Source organism: Taudactylus pleione, unplaced genomic scaffold, assembly GCF_031769625.1.
Source record: "Taudactylus pleione unplaced genomic scaffold, aTauple2 ptg000019l, whole genome shotgun sequence".
Classification (NCBI taxonomy): Eukaryota; Metazoa; Chordata; class Amphibia; order Anura; family Myobatrachidae; genus Taudactylus; species Taudactylus pleione.
Window position 1 is genome coordinate 29226511 of NW_028284421.1, and position 21242 is coordinate 29247752.

The 21242-nt window shown below is 43.1% G+C and overlaps 1 protein-coding gene across 1 annotated transcript in view; it reads left to right on the plus strand.

Moving 5' to 3' along the window:
• Positions 1-21242, plus strand: part of HCN4 (hyperpolarization activated cyclic nucleotide gated potassium channel 4) — a 202495-nt gene that overhangs the window by 139837 nt on the left and 41416 nt on the right. The window contains exons 4-5 of the mRNA XM_088446221.1: positions 6317-6535; positions 18005-18151. Coding sequence (XP_088302347.1) covers positions 6317-6535; positions 18005-18151 — 366 coding nt within the window. The remainder of the gene's footprint in view (positions 1-6316; positions 6536-18004; positions 18152-21242) is intronic.

Sequence of the window (21242 nt, forward strand, 5' to 3'; positions counted from 1 at the left end):
TAATCACCAGCAATTGTGGCCCCGCCCCGTGTGACGTTACACGGAGGGGGGGGGGTGGCCTGCACCAGGCCCGAAATTAATGTTATATATATCAAAATGGCCCTCGGCAGAAAAAAGGTTCCCCACCCCTGTTCTAAAAGATAATAGCTAGAGTATGATTGGTTGCTATGGGCAAGATCTCCACTTCTAAAAATTCTCACTTTAGTAACTTTACCCCTATATGTTTATACACATAGGGGCATATTCAATTAGACGCGAAAAGTTGGAAAGGTTTCGCCTGCCGTACTTCGCGTGTTTTGGAAGCGAAAACTGTTCGTGCACGGCGCCACTATTCGCCCTATTCAATTCCAAAGGACACGAAAACAGATCCCGGCGAAACTCAAACAGGATAAAAGTGCTGTCAGATTTGAGGAAATCAGCCAGATACCCCCCAAAAGATGCACTAACATTGGGGATCATTGTAGATGCCCCCGAATATCCCTACTGAAGCTATTTTGGGTAACTAAATGCTCTCATTAGCTGCTAAATAACGTCTTTGCACAAGTGGTGAAGAATAGCATTTAGCAGGTTTTTTTGGGAGAAAATAACTAGTCCCAGTACATTTGGGGTACATGAAAATGGGTGTAAGCATGTTTAAAATTCGCAAAAGTGAAGTTTTAAAAAACATTAAAAACGCACCTTCAGCAAGCACCTGCAATCTCCCATACTTGCAGACCCCACAAAAGTCTATTTCGCTACTTTTTAAGTTTGTACCCCAACTTTGTACATTTTCGCCCCCTTTTTCAAAGTCATTTTTTTTAAGGGTTGTTTTTTTATGCAGTTAACCTTTGGGGGGCTGTCCCAAGGGTGCAGAGTGTTTTCCCAACCTTTGCACCCCAAAACCACAATTCTGCACTTTTTTCCGCCTGCTTTCATAGGCAAATCTTTTTCGCCTATTCCATTGCATTGACTTTCCTCATACGCAAAAAGGCTTTGTAATTGAATACGGAGATAAGTTTTCGCCTGGTGAAATGAAGTCATCCGCAAAACTTTTCTGCGGAAAAACGGCTTTTCGCGTCTAATTGAATATGCCCCATTATAATGAAAGTCACAATATAGAGGTTTTTTTGGTCATAATATTTTTTTTCTCTCAATTTAAATGTAATACGCAGTAAATAGAATAGGCTTTGTTCTAAATGTAAAATGCTATAATCAGTTTGTTATTTTATCTTATTAAAATAAATTAAACATTGTTTTCATGTTGTCACAAGCCGCACTTTGGGGTCTATTTATAAAAGAACATGAAGTGGCTCATGATAAATATCACTATATATCGCATCACATCGATGCAATAGATAGTGACGTTTAGTAGCCATTCTCTGGCATCTTCGTGCGCTGTCCGGACTTTCCGCCATTCCTCTACGCAGTGAGAATACAGACATATTGGGAGCCCGATATGCCTGCTTCTCACTGCGCATGCCCTGGCGTCTGAGAGCAGCAGGTCACGTCAGACCTGCTGCAAAGGATACTGGGAAAAGGGGGCGATGCCAGTGTCGGGTGCCGGACAGAGAGCAGGGAAGTATGCAACTTCCCTGCTCTGTTCGGCTTGCTGTCCAGATTAAGCCATCCTCAGATGGCTAATATGTACGGCAGCAGAGGAAGGTATAACCTTCTCCACATTAACTTGCTCCATGAATTGCATGAAGCAGAGAAGAGCCACGATTTCAGCTAAACAGGGCTCTTCTCTGCTTTATGAATAGACCCCTATGTGTTACAGCCGCCAGGTCACTTACTTGGTTCCCCGCTCCATGAGCCAGCTCCGTGACAGACTTCCTCCAGCTGTAGTTTCTTCTCACCTCCTGCAGTCTTCCCGGCTTTCACATGCAACATCCCCAACAGTGCTGGCTGCTGGGAGCAGCCGTGTAGACATGACAGTCCGGATCAGGTGACCGGATCTCCACCAACAGGAGACCAGTATGCGGTCACATGACAACTGCAGGCAATCCCTAACAAGCCAGGGGTATATATGTATTCTCCCAGCCAGGGCCGGATAATAGGCAGTGCGACAGGGGCAGTCGTGGTGGGGCCCCCTACACACTTTCCTCTGCCCCCGGCCACTACTACTAAATAAAAAACGGAGTACTCCTCGGCAGTCCCATGGGAACAGCTGAACTGCCGAGGAGTACTCCGGTTTTTATTTAGTATTAGTGGCTGGGGGCAGGGGACAGTGTGTGGGGGCCCCCTATGTCCGCTATCCAAGTATTCTCCTTGCAGTCCTAAGCTCCACCCCACGCAGTGCGATGCTCCACCCCCATATCAACCTGAAGCTCCGCCCCCAGTTTGTGCTAGGTCTCCTTTCCGCAATTATTTCACCTGGGTCACCAGAAGCTCCAGTCCCCCGGTCATCTGCCTGAAGCCCCGTCCATTCATCCCCACCCACCTCCCTTGATTGACAGCTGGCTGGTACAGAAATTATGAGAAAAGTCAGCCCTGTGGATGGAGCGCAGAGGCTGAGCTGCTTTGTACAGGAGTTAGCTGTCACCAGCCATGAGGAGAAGGCAACTCACAGGTCGGTGTAATGTCTAGCACCTATATATATATACAGTCAGGTGCATAAATATTGGGACATTGACAGAATTTTCATATTTTGGCCTCTATTCACCACCACAATGGCTTTGAAATGAAACAAACAAGATGTGCTTTAACTGCAGTCTTTCAGATTTAATTTGAGGGTAATTACATCCAAATCAGGTGAACGGTGTAGGAATTACAACGGTTTCTATATGTGCCTTCCACCTTAAGGGGCCAAAAGTAATGGGACAAACTAAACAATCCTAAATCTAACTTTCACTTTTTAATACATTGTTGCAAAACCTTTGCAGGCAATTACAGCCTGAAGTCTGGAACGCATAGACATCACCAGACGCTGGGTTTCATCCCTGGTGATGCTCTGCCAGGCCTCTACTGCAAATGTCTTCAGTTCCTGCTTGTTCTTGGGGCAGTTTTGTCTTCATCAAGTGAAATGCATGCTCAATCAGATTCAGGTCAGGGGATTGACTTGGCCATTGCATAACATTCCACTTTTTAGTCTTAAAATACTCTTTGGTTGCTTTTGCAGTATGCTTCAGGTCATTGTCCATCTGCACCGTAAAGCGCCGTCCAATGAGTTCTGAAGCATTTGGCTGAATATGAGCATATAATATTGCCCGAAACACTTCAGAATTCATTCTGCTGTATTTGTCAGCAGTCACATCATCAATAAATACAATGGAACCAGTTCCATCGGCAGCCATACATGCCCACGCGTCATGACATTAACACCATCATCATGCTTCACTTATGAGGTGGTATGTTTTGGATCATGAGCAGTTCCTTTCCTTCTCCATACTCTTCTCATCACTCTGGTACAAGTTGATCTTTGTCTCATCTGTCCATAGGATGTTGTTCCAGAACTGTAATGGCTTTTTTAGATGTTGTTTGGCAAACTCTAATCTGGTCTTCCTGTTTTTGAGGCTCACCAATGGTTTACATTTTGTGGTGAACTCTCTATATTCACTCTTGTGAAGTCTTCTCTTGATTGTTGACTTTGACACATATAAACCTACCTCCTGGAGAGTGTTTTTGATTTGGCCAAGGGGTTGTTGTGAAGGGGTTTTTCTTCACCAGGGAAATAATTCTTCTGTCATCCACCACAGTTGTTTTCTGTGGTCTTCCGGGTCTTTTGGTGTTGCTGAGCTCTCCAGTGCATTCTTTCTTTTTAAGAATGTTCCAAACAGTTGATTTGGCCACACCTAATGTTTTTGCTATCTCCCTGATGGGTTTGTTTTGATTTTTCAGCCTAATGATGGCTTGCTTCACTGATAGTGACAGCTCTTTGGATTTCATATTGAGAGTCGACAGCAACTGATTCCAAATACAAATGTCATACCTAGAATCAACTCCAGACCTTTTACCTGCTTAATTGATAATGAAATAACGAGGGAATAGCCCACACCTGTCCATGAAATAGCTTTTGAGTTGATAGTCCCATTACTTTTGGCCCCTTAAAAAGTGGGAGGCACATATAGAAACCGTTGTAATTCCTACACCGTTCACCTGATTTGGATGTAATTACCCTCAAATTAAATCTGAAAGTCTGCAGTTAAAGCACATCTTGTGTGTTTCATTTCAAAGCGATTGTGGTGGTGAATAGAGGCCAAAATATGAAAATTCTGTCAATGTCCCAATATTTATGCACCTGACTGTATATATTTATATAGATGGACCAAATCAGCGGCACTAGGAGAGTTTTAGAAAAGATGTAATGTGACACATTAAAACTTTTCTAAAAGTCTCCTAGTGCCGCTGATTTGGTCCATCTGTCTGATTTGGTCCTCTGTCAGTCTGCAGAGGGCACACAAGCATTTATATATATATATATATATATATATATATATATACATATATTTTAATTTATATTTGAAAAGTTGCTATATATATATATATGTGTATATATATATATATATATATATATATATAGTATATATATATATATATATATATAGAGAGAGAGAGAGAGAGAGAGAGAGGTATAGACTTTGATAATTTTATTGGAAAGGGCCCCCACAAGATTGTTGCCCAGGGGCCCCCACAGACCTTAATACGGTCCTGCTCCCTGCACATAGCACAGCATTAGAGAGAGCTCCTTCAAATATTCTATCCTTTGCTACTCAGCGATTCCTGTGCAGATTTCCAATTTCCATCTCACTGCACTCCTGGCTCCAGTATCCGGTTTCATCGGCTCCAGTCCGATATCATTTACCACTGGCTCCAGTCCGATAACCAGCACCAACAGTTCCATCCTGGTGATCCAGCTATCCAAACGCTTTTCAGTTCCATTCCGGTGCTTCAGCATCCAGTACAGTCCAGTGCTATTCTGGCTGTACTTCCAGTATCCTTACTCTTCAGCAACCGTAATGTTAGATTCCAACCAGTTCCAGCCAAGAAACTACATCAGAACAGCCAGTTTCCAGACATCCACTCCAGAACCCACTTCTGCCAGAGACTCAAGTCGGACCCACAGAGAAATCCGAACATGACAATGACACATATTCCTGCAACCTTCAGAGGTGCAGAAAGGGGGAGAAAGCTTTTTGGAGGGGTCTGGCAGCTTCCCAGGTCCAATGCAGTTCCCCCTCCCTCTTATCTGTCAGCAGCCTAGCACACGCTGTTGTATGCTGGGCTGCAGTGGGAGACCAGGGAGACTGCTGCAGCTAAGCAGCAGCAGCAGTCTCCTCTCCGCCCCCACCTGGATTTGTGCAGGGGGATGGGGCTTACAGCGCCCCCCTCCCCAGCATGCAACATCACATCAAATAGTGTGGTTTTTTTCCCTAAAGGGACGTGACCACGCCTTCCACGACTAGGCCACGCCCCCCGATAGTAATGGGGCCCAGGCCAGCTGTGTATGGCCCTGAAAAACTTACAACATTATTTAAAGCAGCAGACTAATACTGAGGTGGCAAGTAGAAATCCGCAAAGAGTCGTGATTTTGGGTGCCCAAACGCAGCGTGTCCAAAACTCTGCTTAATTATATACTTTAATCATTTTAGTTACACTAAAAAATAAAAGATGAAAAGGAAAAAGACCCTATCTGGTCCCAGTGCAGTTATGGGTAGTACACCCTTGTGACTTCCCAGTATTCTTATCAGCCATAACAAAATGCTTTACAAATCTTCTTTGCATATGATGACATTTATGTTTTTCATACAGTGAAAAGCAGGACTATTGTATGAAACTTCCAAAACACCTTCTATTTAGGTTTATGGTGGTGATATTGGTTGTTATTTTAGTTTCTTTTTCTTGAAACTATTCTGATCATTTTGATTGTACTACTTACCAGTTATTGTACATGATATGATTTGTAGTAAGGTTATATGTAGTTGTGCCTTTTACTTACTCCCTACTTTAAGGTACATATAATTTGTACCAAGGACAAAATACTAAACAGAACTTCATTTAACTATAGATTCCTGATGTCTTTGATAATATACTCTCTTTGGATTATGTGAGTAGTGAACTAGGTCACTGTTGTGGTTGGATAGAAGCTCAGGACATTGGCCCCAGCCTGCTAAAGAACACAGAGTAAGTTTGGGGACATTTGCTCCAGCTGTTAAAGGTCACTGAAATGACTTCTGCATCTGATCATGCTTGAAGTCATCTGCTATAAATGTAATTAATAATATTTTTTTTCTTAAATTAGCTAACGTTGTGCAAGGTTTGCAGAAAATGAGCAGATTGTGTTCTGTTTAGCTTGTGATGTTACAGTGGAAAAACACAAAATATTCTCTTTTTGTTGCAGAATGCCTCTTGGGGAAAGCAATATTCCTATGCCCTTTTCAAAGCCATGAGCCACATGCTGTGCATCGGGTATGGACAGCAGGCACCAGTGGGCATGTCGGATGTCTGGCTTACTATGCTCAGCATGATTGTTGGTGCCACTTGCTATGCCATGTTCATCGGCCACGCTACTGCACTCATCCAATCGCTAGATTCATCGCGGCGCCAATATCAAGAAAAGGTATATGGGTTCTCCTGGGTCACATTATGCCCCACCTGTCTCCTTGTCACATATTCCCCATCCACTCTCCCTTGTCACATTTGTCGCCAATCACTCCTACCCCATGTTACATATGACAACCAAACTTTATTTATTTGTCACATATCATACGTGACATTGAGAGGGTGGGCTTTGGGTATATATATTGTAGTTAGTGGAGAGTCTTGGAGGATTACACAGGTGATCCATGCCCTCTCCATTCTCCCCTTGCTACATATGCTCCACCACCCTCTCTCCCCTCGTGAACTGTGCTCTAGTCCCAACACTCACTAAACAAAAATTCCTGCCTGAGAAGTAGTACAGTGGCAGAGGACTCTCCCACCATCGCTGCAACATGTAGGTAGGAACTATGCAGAACGCTAGTGTCTCTACTCTACAGAAGCCATACACATCATGGAGCAGCTGGGTGAGCACCACTGTTGGACGCATGCCCACCACCCCCATCTGTATCACTAAATAAAAACCATTAATTTCCATCAGCTCTCACATTATATTTTTAGCTTCCATTAGTTCCACTATACATTAGTAGTCCCCACCAGCAGCCAAATTACATTAATACCTCTACTAAATTACTTTAATACCATCCCAGATTACATTAATTCCCTTTGTCTAGAAACAACAGGGCATGTGTGACATGTCGGTGGTCAAGGGCTAATCAAAACCAAGCCAATTGGTCTACTTAAAAAACATTAAAATCACTGCATAATTTATCTCATGCTGATTATCAAACACAAGCACTGGCCCAAGTAAGTTTTAGTTCCAGAGCTGATAACTCTTGGGAAGTTTTCAGTTACTCCCTTAATCAGATACAGTGCGAACCAAATAATTCCCTTCATAAATGTAGCATTATAAAGGTCAATGCTGATAATTGATGTATTTAAGAAAACAAACACATATCATTATTTAATATGTTTATTGAATAATAATGCAAAACAGTCCTTTAAAATAAACAGAAATTAAACAAAACCAAAAACTTTATATTGGCATCATCTCATGTGTAATGCCCCTTTATCTGTTTTACAACCGATCTATTACCCTTGTGTCCAGGAAAAGTGCAACTAGGTTCTACAAATATATCATAACATTCTTCTTCAGCATATCAGAGATATGTCATTAGTATTACTAAACTTGGCATGATGTTTCACACATATGAAATATTATGATGATATATTGATTCCTTGTGTAGATACATTATCTCTACAGGCTCCTTATGGAATGTGCATGTGTATGTCATTGACACATATTATCTGGCTAGTTCCAGTGGTTACAAATTTATGAAGAAGTCTTCTTAAATATGGATTATTGAGAATATTTTGCTCCATTTTGTTTATGGGTCTTGGAATTTGTTACTTGGCAATGGGTTGATTGCTCTTCTGCTGCAACAGTTCATCTCTGAGTAAATAAGCAAAGCAAAGTGACACGACAATATGTATGTCTCTTTCATCAAAGTTCCTTACACCAATGGATACTGACACAGTAATTTGTCGAAAACCATTTTATCTCACACTCAGTTTTTACAATAGATCATGTAACATTAATATATTATTTTGTTAATTACATTGGTTAGATTTTAGTCATTATACCTATCACTACATTGCATAAATGGCATACACATTTAGTAATCAGGTCTCCTCCCCCTTCCACCTACCGTCATTAAATCATTAACTCCCACATTTAATACACAGACCCTGCATTGTATTATTAGCCACTAAAATGTATGAAAAACGATATAAACCTTAATGCATTAATAGACCTTACATTTAATAAAAAGAGACCCATCTTAAATGTATAACCCTCACCAGAAACTGCATTACAGGAATAACTTACATAAATATCATCACTACATTACATCAATATTCCACCAGCACATTGTGGGAGGCAGATTTCTCTGTCTACCTATTGTATGTGCTGAAGTATTGGGGGTAGATGGGGGCAGGGATAGTCATAAGGAGAAAGGACAGTGAGACACAGGAGGTGAGGAGTCAGGAGAGGGCAAAGTGAACAACAGGAGGGGATGAAAAGGGAAAAGGAGATTGGTGAACCAGTCAGACATCAGGGAGCAGGAACGGATCAGCCCTAATTATCTTGCCCCAGGCTGACTTTCAGAAAGCTGAACCTTTCAAGGTAGGGGGCTGATCCTTGCGGATATAATCAGGACCATTGTTTGTTTGTTTTTAACAATGGAGTTGTAAAAAAAAAAAGGCTAAAACAGAGGGTGTTCCCAGGGCAAAAGTAAGGGTCAATACTAGTGATCCAACCCTGTGAGGTCAATCCACCCCTATTATAAGCTACCACTGGTTAAACTTGGTGACTTGAATAAGGACTGGCTGTATGAATTGACTGATAAACACTAATGCAGCAGTTATAATCTCATAGCAATCACTCAGATTGTATAAACTGTTAACTGTATAGTGCATGAGACATCATGCATTGTTATTTTCTTTAATTATGCAAATATGTGTGTGCTGGAGGCAGGGCTGGCCCTAGCATAATTTTTTTGGTAAGCGGCTATAGATTTTGGCGCCCCTTGGTGAAATAAACCCTCATATTTCAGTGTGTTAAATATCGGGAGTACATGTAATGATATAACAATTACAAAAGGGAATCTGTTGATCAAAAGACCGACATATGGTTATAATTTAAGACTATACTCAGTGGCGTCACTAGGGTTGGTGTAACCAAGTGCAGTAACTTATCGTGTCACCCCGCATGGACTTTCTCCTGCATCAGACCATACAGAATCCTTACAATGGCCCCAAAAATGGAAAAAAACACACACATTATCCCCCACTGTGGGGGGGCACATGATAAATAATAAACACACACACAGGCCACAACATGAAAAAAATCAAACATATAAGCCCCCACATGAAAATAATAAAACACATAGGCTCCGCATGAAAAAAGTCACATTAGCCCCCATGTGAAAATAAAACACATAGCGCTTTGCAGAAAAAAAAACACAGATAGGCCCTCACATGAAAATGTATGAAGTCTTTATACAGCAGGACCACCCTAGGTGCTAAGCTACAATTATACCCAAAAATACATATTAGAGAGGGTGACAGCACTTAGTGACAGGGAGAGGGTGACAGCACTGGGTGATCAGAAGAGGGTGACAGGTAGAGGGTGACAACAGGGAGAGGGTAACAGCAGTGGGTGAGGGTGACAGGGAAAGAGTGAGCACAGGTAGGGGTGACAGCAGAGGGTGACAGGGAGAGGGTGATAGCCTTGGGTGACAGGGAGAGGGTGATGAAAGAAAGAGGGTGACAGCAGTGGGTGAGAGGGAGAGGGTGACAGAGAAAGGGTGACGACAGGGAGAGAGTGAAAGCACTGGGTGACAGAAAGAGGGTGACGACAGGAAGAGGGTGACGGAGATGATGACGGCAGGAAGAAGGTGTCAGCAGTGGGTGACAGAGAGGGTGACGATGAAGAGGATGACAGCAGTGGGTGACAGCACTGCTTGACGGAGACGGTGACAGGGAGAGAATGACAGCAATGGGTGACAGGGAGAGGGTGATGGCACTGGGTGACAGAGAGGGTGACAGGGAGAGGTTGACAGCAGTTGGTTGCAGGGAGAGGGTGACAGCAGTGGGTGACAACAGAGAGGGTGACAGGGAGAGGGTGATGACAGGGAGAGGGTTACAGCAGTGGATGACAGGGAGAGGGTGGCAATAGGGAGAGGGTAACAGCAGTGGGTGAGGGTGACGCAATGGGTGACAGAGAAAGGATATTGACAGGTAGAGGTTGACAGTGCTGGGTGACAGGGAGAGGGTGATAGCATTGGGTGACAGGGAGAGGGTGATGAAAGAAAGAGGGTGACAGCAGTGGGTGAGAGGGAGAGGGTGGCAGAGAAAGGGTGACGACAGGGAGAGGGTGAAAGCAGTGGGTGACAGGTAGAGAATGACAGCAATGGGTGACAGTAAGAGGGTGACAGCAGTGGGTGATAGGTGAAGGATGACAGCAGTGGGTGGCATGGAGAGGGTGACAGCAGTGGGTGACAGAGAGGGTGACAACAGAGAGAGGGTGACGGTGACAGCAATGGGTGACGGAAAGTATGACGACAGGTAGAGGGTGACAGGGAGAGGTTGACAGCATTGGGAGACAGGGAGTGGGTGATGACAGGGTGACAGCAGTGTGTGACAGGAAGAGGGTGACGACATGGAGAGGGTGACAGGGAAAGACTGATGACAGGGAGAGTGTGACAACAGTCCGTAATGGAAAGGGTGACAGGGAGAGGGTGACAGGTAGAGGGAGACAGCATTGGGTGACAGCAGGGGGTGACAGGGAGAGGGTGACAGGGAAAGGGTGAGGACAGGGAGAGGGTGACAGCAGTGGGTGACAGGGAAAGGGTGAGGACAGGGAGAAGGTGACAGCAGTGGATGACAGGGAGAGGGTGACAGCCAGTGGATGACTAATATACAGTATTTAAATTTTCTTACCTGGGCCCAGAACTGCAGCGTGTGGATGGTGGCTCCTCGTTAGACGTAACGCTGGGGATGGTCACGAGATCGTGACGTCAGATCCCCGACGCCCAAGCACAGCCTTCAGAGAGGGGAGGAAGCCGGGGAACATAAGGTGGAAAGGGGAGTAGAGGGGAGAGCCCGGCCCATCCTCTCCCTCCAGCCGGATATGGACTCCAGTAGCCAGGCTGTGTCACTCTGGGGGGAGGAGCTGAGGAGAGGGGAGGAGAAAAGATAGTGGTCCTTCCTCCCCCTCCATCCGTGTCTGTACTGTCAGTGTCAGGGGCGTAACTCCCAGAGACAATGGAGGCGCCTGCCTCTGGGCGCCAAGCCCTGAAGGGGCTCCTCAATCTATAGCATGTGCAGCAGCACTTGTGTGGTTCACAGGGGAAAACAAGTGTGACCACTGATCTTCCACTGCAGCTCTGCAGTAGGGGGTTCCAAACTCTAACTTGCCTCCGGGCAACTGGGATGAACTTCCAAACCTGGTCAGTGTCAATCACCGACAGTGGCCCTCATTCAGAGCCACTCGCTAGCGGCAGTACGCTCGTTCCGAGCGATGTTCGCACATCTGCGCATGCGTACGGTTTTTAGTACGCATGCGCGAACCAGTCAGTGCGGCCAAAAATCGTTGGTACGCAATATAGCGAGGGCCTGCTATTTTGAGTGACAGAATGAGGCATATGTGGGTGGTAACAGGGGAAGGTGCTTGAAAACGGGGAGTGGAGATCCGAACGCAGGCGTGCTTAAAGGTCAAAACGGGCGTTTTAAGGGAGTGCATAATTAATACAGCAGCGTCATTGACCACGTCACTTGGTTTTTTTTAACTCAGAACTGCTCGCAAAATAGCGGTTGAAAACACCAACCACAAGAATAGCGAGCAGTTCATACGCTGTACGATGTACTCGATTAATCTAATAAATAGCGGACATGACGTATGGTGCGTGCGGCCAGGGGGCGTTTTTATCAAAAAAACGAGCGTATGTTTTGCTCGCTCGTTCAGACTTAGAGGTGGGAACAGACTGCAATTTGCGAACGGATCATTTGAATAGCCACCCCTTGTTTTTGAACGAACGACCACAAATAGCGAACGGCTCTGAATCAGGCCCAGTGTTCACTGTTCAGGCTGCGGCACTGGCGGCTGGCAGCGCAGTGACATAGGTGTCGTATGTGGCTGCGTACCTTGCGGAATGGGCCGGCTGGAGGTGTGTGGGTGTTTATACACTTACGTTTTATAGTTAAAATATGAATTATGAATATCTAATTAATATATACTTGTATTGTTTGTCATTTACAATGGGAGACACAAGTGCAAAATGCCATTGTTGTATGTCTAGTAAAATTCTTCACCTGAATGAGGGTCAGGATTGGGCCCTGATATATTGCACGCATTATTAGGGGTTTATCATTAATAGATATCTGTATTTTACTTTGAGAACATATGTTTACTCTGTTTGCACAGAATTTGGCAGGACAATATGTGATTTAATTAATATTGATCAATAGGTGTAATTAGTTAGTGAACACAAAATGACAGATGGACCACATTGAAGTTTAAATGATCTTCAGAAAATGGTTGATCCGGCTTTAGCTAATAAAATTCCTATATTTATTTCTTTATTTATTATCATTTACTTATTATAAAGTGCCAGCATATTCTGCTGCACTTTACAATTGGGAACAAACAGTAATAGAACAAGACTGGGTAATACCAGACAGACAAAGAGGTAAGACGGTCCTGCGTATAAGCTTACATTTACTTTGTTAACTACGTCATCTATGAGTGTATATAGCAATTACAGTACATCCTTCTGTGATATTTCTTTAGATTGCAAGGGCACCATTTATGTTTTAACAGAACATCTTTCTGACATTATTACCAAGTTTAATCGAACATTGTGATGTGCACTTGGAATTTAAACCCACTGTACGGGAAATTATCTAATGGTTGAGGTAGTTTTTAGGGTGTAGTACCCCAAACTCTTTCAACACACCCAGTTGTATACAGATATGTCTCAGTTTATTAGTGCATAATCATTTTCAGTATTGGTAAAATGCCTTCATAAATCACATACTACCAGCTAAAGACTGCTAGAAGGTATTGCAATCAAGAGCTCATATTTTCTTCTCTAACAGCAGTAACATAATTCTATCATTCAACAGCAAGCCAGCAATTGTAATAAAAGCTTGTGAAAGACTAATGTATTTTATATCTAATTTTTGTAATGAAAACATTTTTTATTTTTACTGTATCCAAGTATACTTGATATTAATTTTGGAGTAGAGGGCTCTTTTTTAGACATATATTAGAAATTAATCATATTTAGCTATATTTAATAGGTTAACATATAAAATAATAGTAAATCTTTATTATATCACAATAGCCAGAATCAGTATATTATAAACATTAGAAACCAGCCTTAAGCTGTCACCTAAGAGAAATAAAATATAAACAATAATAATATCCTCAAAGAAACCTGTGGCCACAGGGCTTAAAAAATGTAAGAATAAATTATGGTATAATAATGTATCACATCAAACTCCAGGTGGCATGGTCATGGGATATCACTGGGAATAACAGTCTCTCATATAAAGCAGTCTATAGAAAGCATAATTGCATATATAGGAGCCAAATAGGATGCTCCAACAATGCTATATGCAGAAGCACAGCGAGTCGGCACACATATAACTACCTGGAATATTTGGATACACAATGAGCCATTACACTCTGGAAAAAGCTATCATTCGGTTATTCCCATGAAGGGGGTGTGAGTAACCATATAACATACAATCTCTTGTCAAATATAATATATGTAGAAGGCTAATTACTAACCAGTGACTACCGCTTTGCTCACTAACCATCTTACTTGGCTTCTATATATGCAATTGTGCTTTCTATATGGCTGCCTACTAACCAGTGACTGATGCTTTGTTTACTAACTATCCTACTTGGCTACTATATATGCAATTGTGTTTTCTATAGACTGCTTTATATGGAAACCAAACCCATCCGGACATCGGCATTCCGAGTAGATCCGAGCGGCTGCTCAGATCTTTCTGCCTGATTCGGATTACACTTCGAGGCAAAACATCATCCGAGCAGCGTCGGATTCTCGTGGGTTTTGGATTCTATATAAGGCACCGCAGACGGGACTCTGCACCATTCCCTCATTAAGAACAATGCGCTTAACTCTGCTGTATAAGCTGTGCTGTTAGTTAATTTATATATATACATATATATATATATATATATATATATATAGGGGGAGCACGCTGCTGTGCTGTACAATGTTGTATAGGCTGTTCTGCTTAGTTAATGTGTATATAGCGGGGTGTGTGCTGCTGTGTTGTGCTCTGCTGTATAAGCTGTGTCCACACTCACAAGTCACAAGTGGCTGTGCTGCTTAGTCAATGTGTAGTGTATAGAGGGTGCACACTGCTGTATGCTGTGTGGTACTCTGCTGTATAGGCTGTGTCCAAACTCACAAGTGGCTGTGCTGCTTAGTCAATGTGTATAGGGGGCGCACACTGCTGTCTGTTGTGCTCTGCTGTATTGGCTGTGCTGTGTCCAGACTCCATTAGTAAGACATTCATGTGCATATATAAGCCCTGTGACTCCACATAGTTTGAATAGAGCTGCGCCTGCGATATCAAAAAATAAAAAAATTAATTAAATAACTGTATTGTTTGTACTGTTTGGTGCGATTTGTTTTGCTCACATGCATATATAAACCAAGCAGTATCTGCGATTGAAAAATAGAGAAGACGAGCAACCAAGTACTGTCGCTGCAGCTGCAGTCACCAGTAATGATGACAACGCTAGTCCTTCAATGTCATCCAGGGGCGCCGAGAGGGGGGGGAGCGAGTACAGATTACCCGGGCCCTGGCTTCCTAAGGGGCTCGGGTCTGGTGCTGCCCCCCTTCCTCACAGCAGCCCAGCACACAGCGTGCGCTGAGCTGCAGTGGGAGACTGCTCGTGGCTGCTGAGCAGCAGCCACAGCAGTCTCCTATGCCTGTGGGGGGGAGTGATCACACTGATTGCGCCTCCCTGGCTTTGAGCAGGGCTGAGGGGGCTCAGAGCACCCCACCCATCCCCAGAGAGCCACCTCGCAGCGCTGCAAAGCTTTTTTTTTGGGGGGGGGAAGGGGGCATGGCCATGCCTCCCGTGATTAGGCCACACCCCCTGTTACCCGGGCCCGCTGCGGCTCTTGGCGGGCCTGACGTCATCTACTAAAGCCGATGCTCAAAGGCACAGTGGGTCTAAGTCAGGGCATCTAAAATAAAATAAAAAATACACAGTGCTAAAGAAGAAAAGACATCTAATAAAGGGAAAGTGTGGTGCAGAAAAACAAAATTGGCTACATGCCACTCACCACATGCAGTGGCAAGGAAAGACTGAGGCTTGGCCTTTATTTATTAGTGGTGGTGAGGCATCTTCCGCTCCCTCTCTTGACAATGCAAGACCTTATCACTCAGGGCCTGATTCACTATGGATCACTATTCTGCTTATACGCACGCAACTGCGTTGCTAATATCAGCAGTACTAAGTAATTATTTGCATTCGCATTGCAATCGCAGCCTGACATAAGGACACCCACTTCCCCTTACTCACATCCGTATACTTTGACAACATAGCGAAACAATCGGTAACATTGAGTAACATCGCACCCATATGCACAGTTAAGGCAGGTCAGACCACACTCAGGAATTGCTAACTTCTGCACACGCTATGAGACCTCAGGCAGCATCTGGTTTCGCAGTGGCTAATTTATGCACGCCCATGCAACAGTGTTGAAACGCACTGGCACACCTGCATTCACCTGACCACCCCTCAGTCACCACCCACAAATGGCACTTTCTGTTAATCACTCTGTCATGGTTCTACGTAGCCTCTGTGAACGCAGTTCTGAACGCAGCATCTCATTCTCGCACGCGCACTGCGAATTAATCGACCACTTGTGTGCGTATAAGCAACTGCATTCCTTGCTGAATCAGGCCCTAAGAGTGTAGAAGAGGTGTAAAAAAATTAAAATCATTCAGGTAGTAGAACAAACTGTGTGCTCAGAAACAGAAATGCCACAAATCCCTGAAGAGAGCCTGTGTGTCCACGAGTGCGATGTGTGAGCCTGACCTTTCTGATACTATTGTACTCGCAGAGAAGCCGCCTTCCACCATTTCTGCTACCTTTGCAAATATGAGGATGAGCAGCACAAATCTAGCTAATGACACAGAAATTGAGGATGCCACTGACGAAGTGCAAGAGGATGAGGGGGATATTTGTGTAGCTGATGCCGGCGCTAATGTTGAGGATAAGGATATTGTTTGTGTAAGTCAGGCATCAGTGGAAGCAGCTCTTGGCCATGATATGAGGCAGGCCATTGTCATGCCTGGGCATAGGACCAACAAATGGACACCTCTTATGTGTGGAATTATTTTTACCCAAATCCTGGCAACAGTTGTCAAGCCATCTGTAGCATTTGTAAAACCACGATAAGTAGAGGTAGGGACATTAACCATCTAGGTACCCTGTTATGTCATTTGCAGCGAACTCATGAAAAGTATTTGACATCATTAGAAACTAGTACTGAAAATTTACCCTGCGCTTTAATTATAATACTGTTGTGAGATGGCAGAAATTGTTAGTCAGGACTCGGTAATGGTATCGTATATAAATATTATTTAATATAAATTAAATACATATTAGATTATATGCAATAAACCACAATAGGGACACTTTTTCTCTTTTATTCTAGTTCTAAATAGTTAAGCGATCACAAGCTTATATCAAGTCTCTTGCTGCTATTAGTACACCGCAATAGATATAAGGGCTATATATAGTTGTCATAGTATATAATATATATAACAAACTATTTCCTTAAATTAGCCCCGTAAGTTATTTTTTCCTTTTTTTCTAAAAAAATAACAAGCAGTCCAGCTCCCTTCTCTCAAATTGTACTAGATCCCAGAACCTGCAATCTCTACCGCCAACACCTTCATCCGAAATATCCAAAGTAATGATTGGGGGCATATAATTTGTTACGGCTAGATGCCCCCTTCCCTATTCAGGATTCCAGTCCTCAGAAGAACAATTCATCACTAGGCCTGCTGCTGCTGCTGCTGGGGATAGATCTTCATCCCAGAAGGGGACCAAGAAGACTACTATTAAATAAAACTATTGATGTGAAACAATCCTTTGCAAGGGGAAGCAAGTATGATAGCTTTCACCCTATTGCAAAATTGAATATTGAAAACAATATTGTGAGCTGGAGGTGGTCAACATTGACTGGAAATGAGTGGAAATTAATGTTATTGAGGTTAATAATACTCTAGGAACAAAAAAAAGACTAACATGATGTGATTTTATTTTTTTGGGGAAAAAAATCCTAAAGCAGTCACGGCGATTTGGCAAAACCAAAACCGGTCAAAGAAATGGAACCAAAACAAGCAAAAATGGTCGGGTGCACATCTCTAGTTCTTTTGCCTCTATACTATATAACATTTGTACACAGCTGCAAAGCATGAGTTCTTGGGTTTGGAAGGAGGGAGTTGACCACTTTCACCCTGTACATTCATATAAGCAAGCATCTGTCATTTACTGCACTGCATACACCTGCACAAAGTAGCTCTGCATTATTTGCTTGTTAACGGGTGAATTATCATCGACATCTGTACAAAATTAACATTCTGAGAATGTGATACTTAATCTTCTAATGACATTGAATAGATAAAGTCAGTGAAACCTCCAAATATCAAAGCTTCACATTAACACATCTCTAAACGTGGTATTCTCTGTTCTTGCTTTCATCAGCAACTACCTAAAATAAATATAAGCAACTAATTGGAATGTAGGATACATGCTGTGCGTATATCTTTGCATACTTGGAAAGCTCATTGATAGATTCTTAGTTCTGACTTCAGAGGAGCATCAAACGTAGTAACTTATATCCTTTTTCCCAATTATGTTTAGTATAAACAGGTGGAACAGTATATGTCCTTTCACAAGCTCCCGGCTGATATGCGTCAACGGATTCATGATTACTATGAACATCGCTACCAAGGAAAGATGTTTGATGAAGAGAGTATTCTTGGAGAGTTGAGTGAACCTCTGAAGGAGGTGAGACAATAATATTTTTCAGACCATTACTGTTCAGTATATGTTCTATCATTGGTGTAATACCTTAACAAAACAAGTGACAAAGACCTACCTATTACAAGTTAGTACAGGTGGTGCAACAATGTAAAACACTGGGAGAAGCTATCCAAAATATTGGGTGTGGCTGAATTTGGTGGGAGGCAAGATGTAAGAGGTACAATGAAGAAAGTGTAAGGAATGCTTATAGTTGCAAATACATTTCATTTTCTGTACAGAATTTGTGAATATTATGTATCCCAGGATACAGGAAGAGAGAAATAATAGTATTAAGTTGTCAGTAAATGCAGAGTAATATAATGCATGAATGGACCTTACATTTAATAAAAAGAGTTCAGCAACAGTCACTTTTTTTTTCAGAACTTTCAGTCTACATTAGAACAGTACCAGGAAACATGACTTTAAAGTTTAATGAAGAGATTTCCAGAAATGCCTGGCCAATTTGCTTATATGGGAAACAGACATAATGTCAAACAAACAGTGTATGGCAGCAATACTCTATCTAAGTGTACATTGGGGCTCATTCTGAGTCACATGCCGCTGTGACTGCTTTTGCCATTGTCGTGTTTGCTAATTTATGCAGTGCCGTAACTAGTTACTGGCGTCCGGTGCAGGTCACGCCCCCTCTACATGATGTCACACGAGGGGCCAGGGCTACAGCCACCGGTATACACAGCAATGCCCGGAACATCCTCAGGATGTATCAGGGTGCTGTAAGGGCAGTGTTGGGAATTCCTGAAATGTCCTAGAATGCACTACTGCATAGAGTCTCTCGCAGCAGGGTGCCATTACAGGCACCCTGCTAGCCAGATGGAGGGACCGTGGGTGAGCAGTGGTGCCGCCCACAGAGCCCTGTGCTCTGTGCGGCTGCACCGAATGCACACCCCTAGTTATGGCCCTGATTTTATGCTAATGCTAGTTTCAGCTTCTGAATGTGCAAGGACTGAGATGCCCACTTTGAGAGTCTTCAGATGCTGTAATACCACATGGTGCATCTTCAAACGCCACCATCGGTTGCACCATCGAAATTGAACCAGCCCATTACTAGGTTCAGATTGTCCATCAGAGTATGGCTCCCGATGTGTGAGATTAAGCGTCTAAGATCGCAACTAGTTCAGCGACACTACAATAACACACCCAGAAAACTGATTATCTTTGCACGTTAATAGCCACCTAGCAGGAACACCCAGCACATTTCCAATACAATTGATACCATGCATCTCAATCGCAACTGGGCCTCTGTGCGTACGCACTGTAGGACACATGCGCTGTACGAGTTTTAAGGATTTTTTGCACATGCACAATAGCCAAACATTGCTCCACTCTGTGAACGGCATCAGAATTAGGACCAAAATGTGATTGCTATATAAACCAGTAGGTGGCAGCAGCATACATCTATGCTTACAAATCATACAATTTCTATACAACAGAATTTATTATTCTGCTTCATTCAAGGCTGAAACTCATCTAGGGAATTCTTTGTCACAAAACCAAATCCAATTATTGGGTGTTATATTCATTTTCTTGGTATGAAAGGTCTTACATGTAGCCCTAAGCTTTTCAATGAAAACTGTAAAAATGGGGTTGTTCTAAGACTTTTTGTCTGGTACTGTATATTTGTATAGACTAAGTTTATAAGTAAACTGCAATCATTGTTATTGCTATCAGTTGTACTAAAAAGTAATATAAAATCAATCTGTGACCTCTAATAACCTGGAGTGTATACAGGGGCGTTTCTAGAGAGGAGGGGGCTCGTGTGCAGTCTCTGACACGGGCCCCCTCCTTTCTGTCCGGCGGCCGGCAGTGCACTGATCTGTGCACTACCAGTGCCGGAGTTACAGACTCTGGGCACTAGAGTGCGCCCAGAGTTTATAGAGTATGCTCAGGTCACTAGGAAAATGGCCACGGCGGCCATTTTCCTTGTACTGCGCATGCGCAAACGACGGGAAAATGGCCGTGACGGCCATTTTCCAATTGTTTTTACAGCATCAGACCCCCGTGCCGACGTGGGACTCCGGAGAGGTAAGTAATGCTATGGGTGCAGGGTCCTAGGGGCCCGCACACACTGCACCATTATAGATACGCTCCTGAGTGTATAGCACAAAAGATATACCCGCAACGGGATGTAGTTATTTGACTGGCAGCCGCAAGGCTGTCGGTCACAATACCAACTGCAGAATGCCGGCAAAGGATTTGTGATAGGCATCAAAATACCGACGCCTATCATAATCCTGACGCCGGAATCCAGGACGACGCGAGCCCGAATGAGGTAAGTCCGGGGCACCCGCCCTGTTAGCCGCGTGGGGGGGAGGGTTAGGTTTAGGGCAGTTAGCGGGGTTAGCGTTATGTTTTGGGGGGTTGCAGGCTGCATGTCATTCCATTACAGTGCTTACTTGGCATTAGTGCACATTTGTCCTTCCTTATACTGTACATGGTAAAAGGGTAATACAGCCAGATATAAAACCACTACTATAAGTGTTTCTTCCTAGGCAGCTGTATATAGGGAGATAGTCAATATCCACCAAAGGTGAACAATGCAATTGGCCTATTGCCTTAATTAGAAAATCAATCGCTCATGTAGATGAAATGAAACAAGTAACACATTTATTTGTAAAAACACACAAATGAATGAGGTTAAAATAGTAATTCATGTGTAAGTAATGTTAGAAAGGCCTTCAACATTTGATAAGACAGCAGATATAGTTGAATTACTCATTATCCAATAGTCCTGTATTAACACTGGATACTAAGGAACTAATATTAACCTATATTTGCTGTCTTATCAAATTTTAAAGACCTTTATAAAATGATATCATGGCACTAATACAGGAAAGGGATTGAACATATAAAGATTAGTTTTTTATTCAAAATATTGTTTTTCTGAAAATAAATCTGGTACTTTAAGAGCTTTTTTCAGTTTTTGTTGTTTTTCTTGTTTGGCTTTATCATTAAAATAATCCACTTTAACATGCAAGTCCTGTGATGTCTCTAGTGGCCCACACAGTAGGTGCTCTCTCCTGCTCAGGGCAGGCTATCATGCAACTTTCAGTAACAT